The 14,840-nt window shown below is 39.6% G+C and overlaps 1 protein-coding gene across 1 annotated transcript in view; it reads left to right on the plus strand.

Annotated features, from left to right (window-relative positions):
* Positions 1-14,840, plus strand: part of UBXN4 (UBX domain protein 4) — a 43,985-nt gene that overhangs the window by 24,910 nt on the left and 4,235 nt on the right. The window contains exons 8-11 of the mRNA XM_037027913.1: positions 54-218; positions 1,343-1,470; positions 10,301-10,403; positions 14,522-14,653. Coding sequence (XP_036883808.1) covers positions 54-218; positions 1,343-1,470; positions 10,301-10,403; positions 14,522-14,653 — 528 coding nt within the window. The remainder of the gene's footprint in view (positions 1-53; positions 219-1,342; positions 1,471-10,300; positions 10,404-14,521; positions 14,654-14,840) is intronic.

Below are 14,840 nucleotides of genomic sequence, written 5' to 3' on the forward strand. Positions count from 1 at the left end.
GGGCAGATTATTAAATTAAAGTTTTGGCTCATAAAACTTTCTCTTTAACTCAGAGAGAGATTAAGAAGGAAATTGAGAGGAGAAAAACTGGAAAAGAAATGTTGGATTATAAAAGAAAGCAAGAAGAGGAATTAACAAAAAGAATGTTAGAGGAAAGAAACAGAGAAAAAGCAGAAGATAGAGCAGCTCGAGAGCGTATAAAACAGCAAATTGCATTGGTGAGTGTTAAGTGTATTTATTTTTTAAAGGTTTTGTTTATCTATTTTTTTAGAGGGAAAAAATAGAAGAGAGGGAAAATGTGTGTTAGAGAAATACATATTGGTTGCCTCTTGTATGCCCTATGAAAATTGGGCATACAATTTTTTCTTTGGTGTTGCTGCATTTTAGTGCACCATTAATTTTTCTCATCATGCGCACCTAATCTCCATCATCTCTTTGATGTTCTAATATAAGAAGGTTATCGTGCAGGTTCTAATATAAGAAGGTTATCGTGCAGGTCTACTGGAGACCTGGCCCATGACCCAGGCATATCCCCTTACCTGGAATTGAACTGGCAATGTTTTAGTCTGCAGGCCAGTGCTCAGTCCACTGAACCACACCAGCCACGGCTATTAAGTTTATCTTTAATGCTTGACTGTAGAACATTTGTGAAATTGTTTTTCCATGCACAGTGGTTTTGTTTTATCATCAAACAGTGTACACAAAAATAATACATTTTAAGTGACTCAAAAAGTAGTGATTCTCAACTTCCTTTTACAGAAAAGTTGTACATTGAATTAAAGTACAGTTAAAATTAAAATTGAGATGATTTTTTTCAAAGTAATTTTTTCCATGTTATGTTAGGAATTTTATCAGTAGTAGTCAAAAGGTAGTTTTCAAAGATTCCCTAGAAAAGAAGCTAAGAGTTGGTTACCTGGAACTTTCCTCTAGTCACAAATATTTTTTGGGGGGACATTCAAAGGATTGAGAACATCATGTAGAAGCTTAGGGTGGTTTCACAACAACTGCTTTTAGAATTGAGCAGTTGTAATACATGTGAAAACCATGCCTACTTTAATATTGTTTGTTCACTTGTTTATTCAGTAAATAATTATTTACTACTTGTTTGTGCCAGATCTTGTTCCAGTCTCTGGCAATATAGTACTGACCAAAATAACATCTTTGTTTGTTTAGTAGCAACGCTGGTCCTTGGTACTTGATAAAAACTGAAATATACCAGATCCAGAGTGATAAAGTTAATGTGTATGACTTTAAGGAATTTGACTCCTGTGTTTACTTGGAAACGTATGAATGGAGCATTCTGGCAGTGAAAGATAATTAGTGTCTGTCAACTGTTTTAAAGGATCGTGCAGAGAGAGCTGCTCGTTTTGCAAAAACAAAGGAAGAAGTGGAAGCTGCTAAAGCTGCTGCCTTGCTGGCTAAACAGGCAGAAATGGAAGTTAAGAGGGACTCTTCTACGAGAGAAAGAAGGTACTTTATTCCCTGCTTAACCATCTTTGTGTGTGTAGCTGCTGAGAAGAATAGTGGTTGTGCGCTGCTTTTTGATGCTGATGAGTGCTGTGGCTATAAGAAATAGTTCCAGGAGGATATATTGACTGGTTTGGCAGCTGCCAATGGTATTTGTTATTGAATGTGAATTTTCAGTACAACTGTACTAAATTAAATACAGACACTCCCTAATTTATGATGGTTTAACTTACTGGTTTTTCAACTTTTACTGTGGTGTGAAAGTGAAAAGTATTCAGTAGAAACTGTACTTCAGTTTTTAATTTTGATCTTTTCTTGGTCTAGTGATGTGTAGTATACTCTTGTGATGCTGGGCACCAGCACACAGCTGCAGTTCCCAGTCGGTCATGCTATCACAAGAGTGAACAACCAATAATCTACATTGTATTCATTGTATTAGGTGATTTTGCCCAACTATAAGCTAATGTAATTATTCTGAACAAGTTTAATATGGGTTAGGCTAAGGTGTGATATTTGGTAGGTTAGGTGCTTCAAATATATGATACTGGGTTTATTGGAACATAACCCCCATTGTAAGTTGGGTGGTATCTGTGAATAACTTAATAGAAGGCTCAAAAAAATCTCTCTTCAGAAGACAAAGTATATACGTTAAAATGGTCATAGTGATTATCTTGTGTATTAAGATTCTTTTTTTTTTTAATTTTTTAAAAAAATTTATGTATTTACTTTTAGAGAGAAGGGAAGAGAGGAAAAGGGGGAGAGAAACATCAGTGTGTCAGAGATACATGATTGATTGCCTGCACGTTCTATTCCTGGTCAGGGCACATACCTACGTTGCAGGTTCAACCCCCCATCAAAGGGCGAAAGGGCATATGGGAGGCCACTGATTGATGTTTCTCTCTCACACAGATGTTTCTCTCTCTCCCACCACCCTCCCCCACTTTCTTCTCTCTCTAAAATCAATAAAATTATCCTTGGGTAAGGATTTTTAAAAAACGAAAGTCTAGCCTCCCACTTGTTTCTCTTCCATGCCCCTAACTGGGGACCTGGCATGTACCTGGACTGGGAATTGAACCAATGACCTTTCTGTTCACAGGCACTCAATCCACTGAACCACACCAGGCAGGGCTGTGCTAGGATTCTTTACTTGTCAGAATCTCAAATAGGATAAAGCAAGAGAGGGCATTCATTGGTTCTACATTTGGGAAGTTCCATTGATGGATTTGGTTAGGCATACTTAGATCTAGGAATCTAAAGGACATCTTTAGATACCTTTAGATATCCTTTAATCTCTTGGTTTCTTCTGTTTTAGTATCATTCTCTAAAAAACTTCGTATATAGTGTTAGGAGAGCCCTTAAAGATGAACCCTTTCTCCCAAAGCCCATATCATTCACTGAGGAGAATTCTGATTGACCCTGTTTGTATGATGTGGCCACCTCTAGACCAATCACTGAGTCTGCTGGTGTGGGCTCTCTGGTTGGGATAGTTGATAAGCCCACTCCTTTGGTGAAGGAGGTGCAGGAAATGTTAGTGATAATCATATCAAAATGAGTGACATGTAACAGAGATAAGGTAGTTCCCAAAACAAAAATATGTTATGAAGACAAAACTTCAGATTTCCAATATATCCTATTAGTTAATGTTTATTTTCTTCTCTTTTCTATATTTTTCATATTTAAAAATTAATAAGCATTACTTTTATAATCATAAAAATTACTTTTTTTTCTTTTGAACTTGGTGGTACATTTTTATTTTTTTAAATATAGTTTATTGATTATACCATTACAGTTGTTCTATTCCCCCTTCATTCCCCTCCACCTGCACACTCCCTCCCGCACCCTTCTCCCCCCTTAGTTTATAACCACGTGTCTCAACTTCTTTAGATTCTATATTTCCCCCACTATTCTCGCCTTCCCCCCTATCTATTTTCTACATACCATCTATGCTATTTTCTGTGCCTTCTCCCCCCTTCTCCTCCCACCCCCCTGTTTCTAACCCTCCATGTATTCTTCATTTCTATGGTTCCACTCCTGATCTAGCTGTCCTCTTGGTTTGCTTTTGTTTTAGGTGTGGTTGTTAATAACTGTGTGTTTGCTGTCCTTTCACTGTTCATCTTTTTCATCATCTCTTTCTTCTATAAGTCCCTTTAGCATTTCATATAATAAGGGCTTGGTGATGATGAACTCCTTGAACTTGACCTTATCTGAGAAGCACTTTATCTGTCCTTCCATTCTAAATGAAAGTTTTGCTGGATAAAGCAATCTTGGCTGTAGGTCTTTGGATTTCATGACTTGGAATACTTCTTTCCAGCCCCTTCTTGCCTGTAAGGTCTCTTTTGAGAAATCCGCTGACAGTCTGATGGGTACTCCTTTGTAGGTGACTGTCCCCTTATCTCTTGCTGCTTCTAGGATTCTCTCCTTCATTTTAGTCTTGGCTAATGTAATTATGATGTGCCTTGGTGTGTTCCTTCTTGGGTCCAACTTCTTTGGGACTCTCTGAGCTTCCTGGATTTCCTGGAAGTCTATTTCCTTTGCCAGACTGGGGAAGTTCTCCTTTATTATTTGTTCAAATAAGTTTTCCACTCGTGGCTGTTTCTTTCCCCCTTCTGGTACCCCTATAATCCGGATGTTGGAACGTTTAAAGATGTCCTGGAGGTTCCTAAGCCTCTCCTCATTTTTTTGAATTCTCATTTCTTCATTCCTTTCTGGTTGGATGTTTCGTTCTTCCTTCTGGTCCATTCCATTGATTTGAGTCCCATTTTCCTTTCCATCGCTATTGGTTTCCTGTGCATCTCCCTTCATTTCAATTAGTTTAGCCTTCATATGTTCCTCTAATTTGTGACTGTACTCTACCAATGCTGTGAGCATCCTGATAAATAGTGTTTTAAATTGGGCTTTTGAGAGGCTGGCAATCTGTTGGTCGCTTAGAGTTATTGGCTCTGGGACTTTGAGTTCTTGCACCATCTTTTGGGCTGTTCTTGCCTGTTAAGTAGCAGGAACGGAGCCCTAGGTTTTCACCAGAGCAGGGCAACTAAGTAGCTGGGTTGTGATGCTGTATGTGGGGGCGGGGTCAAAGAAGGACAATGGCTTCCCTCTGGCGCCCGCCGCCGCGACCCCCACCAGCACCGCAGCCACCACCGTCACCAGGGCCACGCACCCCGCTCTACTGCACGCGAGTGTGCCACCGCTGTCAGCCCTCCACCACTGGGTTCGCCCCCTGGTGCCTGCGTGGTCCGTCTCACTGTGGGTGAATGTGCGACCTTGGTCAGTCTGTCTCGCACCCCGACTAGGTCCGGGCTGCCTGCACTCCTAGGTCTGTCCTTCCCGACCCTGGTCTGCTGCTGGCTCTGCCTCTCTTACCGTCCCCGTTGAACGGTTCGTAGCTGTCGGACTTCCGTATAATTCGGTTTTCTGGTCTCTGGATGTGTCTTAGTTCTCCAAAACTTTTGTTGTATCCAAACTTGGTTGTGGGAGAAGGCACAGTCTTTCCACCTATGCCTCCATTTTGGCGGAAGTCTCAAAAATTACTTTCTTTAAAGATTTTATTTATTTATTTATCTTTAGAGGGGAAGGAGAGAGGGAGAGAAACATCAATGTATGGTTGCCTTTTGTGCGTCCCCTGCTGGGAGTTGGCCTGCAGGGAACTGGCCTGCAACCCAGGCATGTGCCCTGACTAGGAATTGAACCGCGATCCTCTCGTTCTCAGGCCTGTGCTCAATCCACTGAGCTATACCAGCCAGGGCATAAAAATTACTTTTAAAAACATTTCTTTTTAAAAATTTATTTATTTATTTTCAGACAGATGGGAAGGGCGGGAGAAGGGGTGAGAAACACTAATGTGTGGTTGCCTGTCCTACACCCCCTATTAGGGACCTGGCTTGCAACCCAGGCATGTGTTCTGACTGGGCATCGAACCAGTGACCCTTTGGTTTTCAGGCCAGTGCTCAGTCCATTGAGCAACAATAGCCAGGGGAAAAAAATCTGTTTTTTCTAAAAGTAATAAAATACCTAAGAATATACTTAACAATATTAAATCTTCTGACCTGTGGAACACAGAATGTTTTTCCACATATTTAGGTTTTAGGTCTTTCAACAACGATTATAGTTTTCAGTGTACACATCTTACACTTTTCTTAAGGTGGCAGTACTTCTTCCCAAACTGATTTATAGATTTAGCGTAATCCCTATCAAAACTCCAGATGGTTTTTCTGTTGAGATTTTTGCAGAAATCTGATCCTGAAATTCATACTGACAGGCACTAGACCCAGAATTGTCAAAACAGTCTAGAAGAGGAAAAGTGGAAGGCTAGACTTTCGTTTTTTAAAAATCCTTACCCAAGGATAATTTTATTGATTTTAGAGAAGAAAGGGGGGGGAGGGTGGTGGGAGAGAGAGAAACATCTGTGTGAGAGAGAAACATCAATCGGTGGCCTCCCATATGCCCTTTGATAGGGGATTGAACCTACAACTTAGGTATGTGCCCTGACCAGGAATAGAACCTGCAGCATTTTGGTTAGTGTATAGGATGATGCTCCAATAAACTGAGCCACCTGGCCAGGGCAAGACTCAGGCTTTTCTGACTTTAGAACTTACAACAAAGCTTCAGTAACCAAGACAATGTGGAATTGTCATAAGAATGGACCACGTAATAGAATTGAATCTCTAGAAATAAACCTATGCATTTATGATTGGTTGATTTTATGAAAAGGCTGCCAGGACCAGTGGGGAAAGATAGACACTTAGCTCACACCAAAGACACTCAGAATGGATCATTTACCAAAGTATAAAAGTTAAAGTTTAAAATCTTAGAAACAAAATTAGAAAATCTTAGGATCTTGGAATAGGCAGTGGATTCTTAGACATGACATCAAAAGCAGAAGCAACAAAAGAAAACAATAGATAAGTTGGACTTCAAAAGCACAAAATCAAAATTAAGGACTTCATCAAAATTAAAGACTTCATCAAAATTAAAAAGTTTTGGACTTAAAAAGCACAAAATCATCAGAAATGGGGGTGTAGGACAAAAAAGGTGAAGGAGACTAAGAAGTACATACATACTACCAGTTATAAAATAAGTCATGGGGGTGATTATGTAGGTTCCGGCCAAGGTGGAGGTGTAGGTAGAAATGGTTTGCTTCTGCACACAACCAAAAGAAGGGCAACAACAAATTTAAAAACAAGAAACAACCAGAACTTCAAGCAAATCAAACTGCATGGAAGTCTAACAACCAAGGAGTTAAAGAAGAAATATTCATCCAGACCAGTAGGAGGGCAGAAACAGAAAGCCAGGGCGGAAAGGACTTGCAGCAAAGAGGCAGACCAGACTAGGCAAAGCAGCTGCTGTCCATTGGGATTTCACACACATGCAAGTGGATAAGCCAGTAGGAACAATTGGAGAGTGAGACAGGCCATGCAACCCAGGGTTCCAGTGCAGGAAACTAAATCCTTAAAACCCCTGGCTATAAAAACCCATGCAGTGGAGGGAGAAACTCCTAGCCTCACAGGAGAGTCTAGGACCTGTGTGGTCCTAAAACATGCACAAACCCACCCACCCGGGAATCAGCACCTGAAAGGGCACAGTCTGCTTGTGGGAAGCAAGGGAAGTGATGGAAAGTGGGGCAAGAGCCAAGCAAGCAGTATTGTTCCCTCTCTGACCCCTCCCCCATATATAGGGCCACTACGCAATGAAGTGGTTTGCCCCTCCCTTGCGAATGAATACGTGGGGCCCTGTGCCTTACAATGTAACAGGTATGCTGAGACAAAGAAATGTGGCTCAAATGAAAGAACAGATCAAAACTTCAGAAAAAAAAATCTAAGCAATGAGGAAATACCCAGCCTATCAAATGCAGAGTTCAAAACACTGGCAATCAGAATGCTCACAGAAATGATTGAGTTCAGTCACAAAACAAAAGAAGAAATGAAGGCTGTACAAAGTGAAATAAAAGATAATAATGAGGGAACCAACAGTGAAGGGAAGGCAGCTGGGACTCATATCAATGATTTGGAACAAAAGGAAGAAATAAACATCCAACAGGGACAGAATGAAGAAACAAGAATTTTAAAAAATTGAGAAGCTGAGGAATCTCCGGGATGACTTTAAACATTCCAACATCCGAATCATAGGGGTGCCAGAAGAAGAGGAGGAAGAACAAGAAATTGGAAACTTATTTTAAAAAATAATGAAGGAAGACTTTCCCAATCTGGCAAAGTAATTAGACATGCAAGTCCAGGACACTCAGTACCAAAGAAGTTGGATCCAAGAAGAAACACACCAAGACACATCATAATTAAGTTATCCAAGATTAAAGGGAAGAAGAGAATCTTAAAAGGAGCAAGATGAAAAGAGATACAGTTACCTACAAAGGAGTTCCCATAAGACTTTCAGCTGATTTCTCAAACTTTATAAGCAAGAAGGAGCTGGAAAGAAGTATTCCAAGTCCTGAAAGGCAAGAACCTCCATCCAAGATTGCTCTATCCAGCAAAGCTATCATTTAAAATGGAAGGACAGAGGCCTGGCTGGTGTTGCTCAGTGTATTGAGCGCGGGCCTGCGAACCACACAATTGCTGTTCGATTCCCAGTCAGGCCACATGCCTGGGTTGCAGGCCAGTTCCCAGCAGGGGACTCACAAGAAGCAACCATACATTGATATTTCTCTCCTTCTCTCCTTCCCTTCCTCTCTAAAAGACAAATAAATAAAATCTTTAAAAAAAAAATAAAATGGAAGGGCAGATAAAGTGTTTTCCCAGAAAAGGTCAAGTTAAAGGAGTTCATCATCACCAAGGCATTATTATATGAATTGTTAAAGAGACTTATCTAGGGAATAAAGATAAAAACTATACACAGTAAAATGACAACAAACTTACATACAACTCAGTAAGTGTACCTGAAAAAAAAATCAAACTAAGGAAACAGGAACAGGATTACAGAAATGGAGATCACATGGAGGGTTATCAGCAGGGAAGCAGGAGGAGATTGGGGCAAAAGGTACAGGGATTAAGAAACATAATTGGTAGGCACAAAATAGGGTTAAGAATGGTATAGAATACTATTAGAATAGTTAAGAATAGTATAAAAAATGGAGAGGCCAAAGAACTTACATGGACGTGAACTAAGGGGGTGTATGGAATGTTTGATGGTGGGGTGGTGCAGGGCAGAGGGAAATAAAGGAGAGAAAAAATTGGGACAACTATCTTAGCATAACAATAAGATAGACTTAAAAAAAGAGTAAGTCATAGTCATGGCATGTAATGTACACTGTGTACATTATACAGTATTGAGAACATAGTCAATAATACCATTATTGTGGATGGTGACAGATGGTTACTAGTCTTATTGTAGTGATAATTTCATAAGGTATATAAATATCTAATTGTGTTGTAAATCTGAAGCTAATATTGTATGTCAGCTATAATTTAAGAAATACATTGTTTTGTATTTAAAGATTTTATTTATTTATTTTAGAGGGGAAGGGAGGAGAAAGAGGAAGAGAGAAACATCAATGTGTGGTTGCCTCCTGTGCTCCCCCTGCTGGGGACCTGGCCCACAATCTAAGCATATGCCTTGACTGGGAATTGAATTGGTGACCCTTTGGTTTGCAGATCGGTGCTCAGTCCACTGAACCATGCCAGCCAGGGTTAAGACGTAAATTTTAACAAAGTCAAAGTAAAAGTAAAGTGAAAAGATAACTCACAGAATTGGAGAAAGTATTTGCAAACCATATATATCTAAGGGACTTGTACTTAGAATATAAAAGAAAGTTTTATAGCTCACAATAAAAAGCAAACAACTCGATTTAAATATGGGGAAAGGATTTGAATAGACATTTCTCCAGAGGGGATAGACAGATGGCCAATAAACACATGAACAAATGCTCAACATCACCATTCATTAGAGAATTCAAATCAACACCACAATGAGATACAATTTTTTACCCTCTAGGATGCCTACATTTAAAAAGAGGGTAACAGGTATTGGCATGTGTTTGGAGAATTTGGAACCTTTCCACATTGTCGAAGGGATTATAAAATGATGCATTCACTTTGGAAAAAAAACTTGGCAGTTCCTCAAGATTTAAACATAGAGTTAACTATATACTTTAGCACTTATACTTTTAGTTGTATACCCAAGAGAATTGAAAATACATGTCCACACAAAAACTTGAACTTGAATACTTATAGTAGCATTTTTCATTATAGCCAAAGTGTGGTATAATAATACAAATCAATATTCATCAACTGAAGAATGGGTAAACAAAATTGTATAGCCCATACAGTGAAATGTTATGCAGCAATAAAAAATAATGACGTACACATGCTACAACATGGATGGACTTTGAAAACACAACGGCATAGAAAGAAGCCAGTTACCAAAAGTCACTGGCTTTTATAGTCACTGGTCATATAAAGTCATTCCATTATATTAAATGCCCAAAGTAGGCAAACTTGTAGATTCAGAAAGTAGATTGTGTGGTTGCTGGAATTAGGTAAGAGAGGAATGCTAATAGGTTTGGGGTTTCTTTGGAGGTGATAACAATGTTCTGGAATTAGATGTTGGTGATGATTTACAACTTTGACTATATTAAAAATGACTGAATCTTATGCTTTAAGAAGGCAAATTTTATGTTACATGAATTATAGCTTAGTAACGCTGACCTTAATACAAACAAAAAGATCTGACATTGTGGAAAAGACTTAGTGTACATTGTGAAAAAAACTTGTCTGTATTGTTTCCTGTTCTTACAGTTCACTGCACATATCCACTTTCATTTTCTCTAACTTTTGATATTATTTGAGAATATGTAAAGATGCTGACTTAAATTTTCATTTTTTCATAGCACTGTTGCAAGAATTCAGTTCCGTCTTCCTGATGGTTCTTCCTTTACAAATCAGTTCCCTTCTGATGCTCCTCTAGAAGAGGCAAGGCAGTTTGCTGCACAGGTAAATTTGCCTTGAGTTGTAGTAAAGGTAAATTAAGTAAAGGTTATGAAAATGTAGGAAGGGAAGATTTTTAAACAGAATTTGAAGAATGTGAATAAACCATAATTTGTTCCTAGGAGGAAGGCACAGGACAATACTGGGTGTTGAGCTTCCGTTATCTCTTAGTCCCACATGGGAATAGCTTATCTGCTGGTCATGCAAAAAGTAGGAATTTGCTGATGTGGTACGGGAAACTTGACTGCTTCGTATACTCAGCTGGATGAATGAAAATCAAATGATTTTTCAAAGGTCTAATCTGAGGGAGTTGTCAGTTAAAAGGATGAAGTATTTCTTGGTCCTTTTCACATTTTCTGCAGATTGCTTAGAATACTTTGGGCTGGCCGTTTTCCCACCATCTGCTGGTTGTCCAAGCCTAAAGACCAGTAATCTTCATTTGGCAACAAGTATCATCTTCAGGAACTTACTTCCAGAATTGTGGCCTTACTCCAAAATCTATATGGGTGTGAAATTTGATATCTTAGAAAATAAGATACGAGTAACTTTCAACTAATTTTTATTTTCTGATTGATTTCTTATTCAGAATGTATTCTAGGCATCATATGTTCTAGACTCACTATCTATACCAGTATTTGTCTTGTATAATCACTTCAGTGTTGAAATTAGAGTCCAGATCTTTCCACTAGATCTCTTCTTTGTATTTAATGTGCTACCTTACTTTTGGGTCCCCAAAGATTGATACTTGCTGTCTGCCTTCCTCCATTGCTGAGCTGGGCTGGACAATATAAAAATTGATTTTCAGCCCTGGCTGATGTAGTTCAGCGGATTGAGCGCAGGCCTGTGAACCACACGATCGAGGTTCAATTCCCAGTCAGGGCACATGCCTGGGTTGCAGGCCAGTTCCCAGCAGGGGATTCACGAGAGGCAACCATACATTGATATTTCTCTCCTTCTCCCTCTTTCCCTTCCCCTCCAAAGATAAATAAATAAAATCTAAAAAAAAAATTGATTTTCAGAACTCTTTCCTTAAGCTGTATAGTCGAACCAAGCCAATAGCCACTTTCATTCTTCTTTTGCTTTGGAGCCCCACCTGGGGCCTCCCAAGAAGGGGCGCCCCTTGTCTGAGTCTTACTGCTCCTGCCATGGGTAAGTGAAAAGGGGGGGCCACATCAGAGGAAAAAGAGCTTTGATTACATCAGTCCTGTTACAACTTCTCTCCAGTAGAATGGTCTAATTTTGTATTTGTATGTCCTCTTTTTTTTTAAAGATTTTATTTATTTATCTTTAGAGGGGAAGGGGAAGGAGAGAGGGAGAGAAATATCAATGTATGGTTGCCTCTCGTGTGTCCTGTGCTGGGAACTGGCCTCCAACCCAGGCATGTGCCCTGACTGGGAATCGAACCGCGATTGTGTAGTTCGCAGGTCCGCGCTCAATCCACTGAGCTACACCGACCAGGAGTATTTGTATATGTTCTTATGGTAGAGCAAAAACAATGAGAGGTATACATGCTATGACCCAGAGAAAAAAAGCAAAAGTGTTAGTGTTTTTCTTTGGAATCTTCTAGATAAAGTTGTCGAAGACATTACAAATGCAGGGGACTTAAAATTGTGAGAGTGACTCTGATGCAGCTGAGTATAATGCCCTGGGTCTGGGTTTATATGTATGGTGTGGATTGATTATGGACCATTTATTCTATGAGAGAAGAGGTAAAAGCTCCTGATGTATATATGAGGGCAAGTTTGGTCTATTCCAGATTTTAAATAGGGAATACTTATAATCCAGACATATTTGTGAGATATTAATGTACGTTTATAAAGGATAATGAAAACCCTCATGGCCAACTGCAGCCATACTTGAAAGAAGTACCTAATTGTTCATTTTTATTCGGTTCATATAATTTTAGGAACTATATTCTTGCTATTTTATGGTCATTTATAAAATTTACTTAGACTTCCGGCCAAGATGGAGGCATAGGTGGAAACACTCTGCCCCCTCCCACAACTAAATTTAAAGATAGCTAAGTTTTAGAAACAAAAACGCAGCCAAAACAGTGAAAATTGAACTGTACGGAAGTCTGATAACAACAAACCACTCAGCCAGACCGATAAACTAAGCGAAGGAGTGAACAGTGAGACAGACCGCCCAGGCTAGGGCCCCAGCGACCGGAATTAGAGCCTGAAAGCACCAACTGGAAAGACTTTCTCGGGGTCAAGGGACCAGGAGAGGCTCCCAGGCCCACAGAGAGTTCGTTGGAGAGACCCACAGGGTCCTGGAGAGTACACAGGCCCACACACCTGGAAACCAGCACCAGAAGGGCCCAGTTTGCTTGTGGGAAGCCACAGAGGGGACAGAAATCTGAGAGAGAGCAGAGTGGAGCAAAGCGCCATGTTTTTTTCCCCTCTGACCCCTCCCCCACCTACAGCTTCACAACCCAGCAACTGGGTCACCTGGCCCTGGTGAACACCTAAGGCTCCACCCCTCATACATAACAGGTGCGAACAGACCAAACATTATGACTCAAGAACAGTTCAGAGCCCCAGCCTATAATTTTAAGTGACCAAGAAATATAGCCAACCTTTCAGATGCACAGTTCAAAACACTAGTGATCAGGATGCTCACAGAATTGGTTGATTTTAGCCATAAATTAGAGGAACATATGAAGGCTAAACTGATTGAAATGAAGGGAAATGCACAGGAAACCAATAGTGATGGAAGGGAAACTGGGACTCAAATCAAGGGAGTGGACTAGAAGGAAGAAAGAAACAACCAAACAGAAAAGAAGGAAGAAACAAGAATTCAAAAAAATGAGGAGAGGACTAGGAACCTCCAGGACATCTTTAAACGTTCCAACATCCGAATTATAGGGATACCAGAAGGGGAAGAGGAACGGCCACGAGCGGAAAACTGATTTGAACAAATAATAAAGGAGAACTTCCCCAGTCTGGCAAAGGAAATAAGACTTCCAGGAAATCTAGGAAGCTCAGAGAGTCCCAAAGAAGTTGGACCCAAGAAGGAACTCACCAAGGCACATCATAATTACATTAGCCAAGATTAAAATGAAGGAAGGAATCCTAGAGGCAGCAAGAAATAAGGGGACAGTCACCTACAAAGGAGTTCCCATCAGACTGTCAGCTGGTTTCTTAAAAGAGACCTTCCAGGCAAGAAGGGGCTGGAAAGAAGTATTCCAAGTCATGAAATCCAAAGGACCTACAGCCAAGATTGCTCTATCCAGCAAAGCTTTCATTTAGAATGGAAGGGCAGATAAAGTGCTTCTCAGATAAGGTCAAATTCAAGGAGTTCATCATCACCAAGCCCTTATTATATGAAATATTAAAGGGACTTATCTAAGAAAAAGAAGATAAAAAATATGAACAGTGGAAGGACAACAAACTCACAGTTATTAACAACAACACCTAAAACAAAAGCAAACTAAGAGGACAGCTAGATTGGGAGCGGAAACATAGAAATGGAGATCACATGGAGGGTCAGCAACAGGGGAGTGGGAGGAGAAGGGAGGAGAAGGTACAGAGAATAAGTAGCATAGATGGTAGGTAGAAAATAGATGGGGGGGAAGGCAGGAATACTATGGGAAATGTAGAATCTAAAGAACTTGTGACACATGGACATGAATGAAAGGGGGAGGGGTATACAGGGTGGAGGGGAGTGAAGGGGGGAATGGGATAACTGTAATGGCATAATCAATAAAATACATTAAAATTTTAAAATTACTTAACATTTATTAAAAATTTTTAATTTACTGACTTTAGAGGAGAAAGGAGAGAGAAAAAACATTGATTTGTTGTTCCACTTATTTATGCATTCATCGGTTTATTCTTGTATGTGCCCTGACCAGAAGCAAACTCACAACCTTGGTACCTCAGGATGATTCTCTTAACTGTCTGAGCTACCTGCCTGGGATATAAAAGCTTTTAAATACTATTTCGATTTGACAGCTTTTAGCTACACCAAATTTTTATAAATCTTTTTTTAGTATACATTTAAATGGACTTTTAAAATCAAGGCAGTTTTAATTAAATCAGTCATTACATGCATCTAAATATGTAGTATCTTACTATAAAAAGGCACTGTTGTGATGTTTCTAAACTTCCTGTTATTTACAGACTGTTGGCAACACTTACGGTAATTTTTCATTAGCAACCATGTTTCCCAGGAGAGAATTCACTAAAGAAGATTATAAAAAGAAATTATTGGATTTGGAACTTGCCCCAAGTGCTTCAGTGGTACTGTTGCCAGTATGTACATATTTCTATATTGTTTTCTGTTCTTACAGTCCTGTTTGTTCTATCTTTGATTGTTTCTTACAGTTAGAGGAAGGTAAGGTGAAAGGTATATAGTGGATAATTAAAATCCACTTATCCAAAAATGTTAGATCAATTTATCCTGTAAATTATCCTAGATTATCCTGTGCTTTTTATATTT

The sequence above is a fragment of the Sturnira hondurensis genome, unplaced genomic scaffold (genome assembly GCF_014824575.4).
Source record: "Sturnira hondurensis isolate 20B ecotype Veracruz unplaced genomic scaffold, ASM1482457v3 Scaffold0000256, whole genome shotgun sequence".
NCBI classification, from domain to species: domain Eukaryota; kingdom Metazoa; phylum Chordata; class Mammalia; order Chiroptera; family Phyllostomidae; genus Sturnira; species Sturnira hondurensis.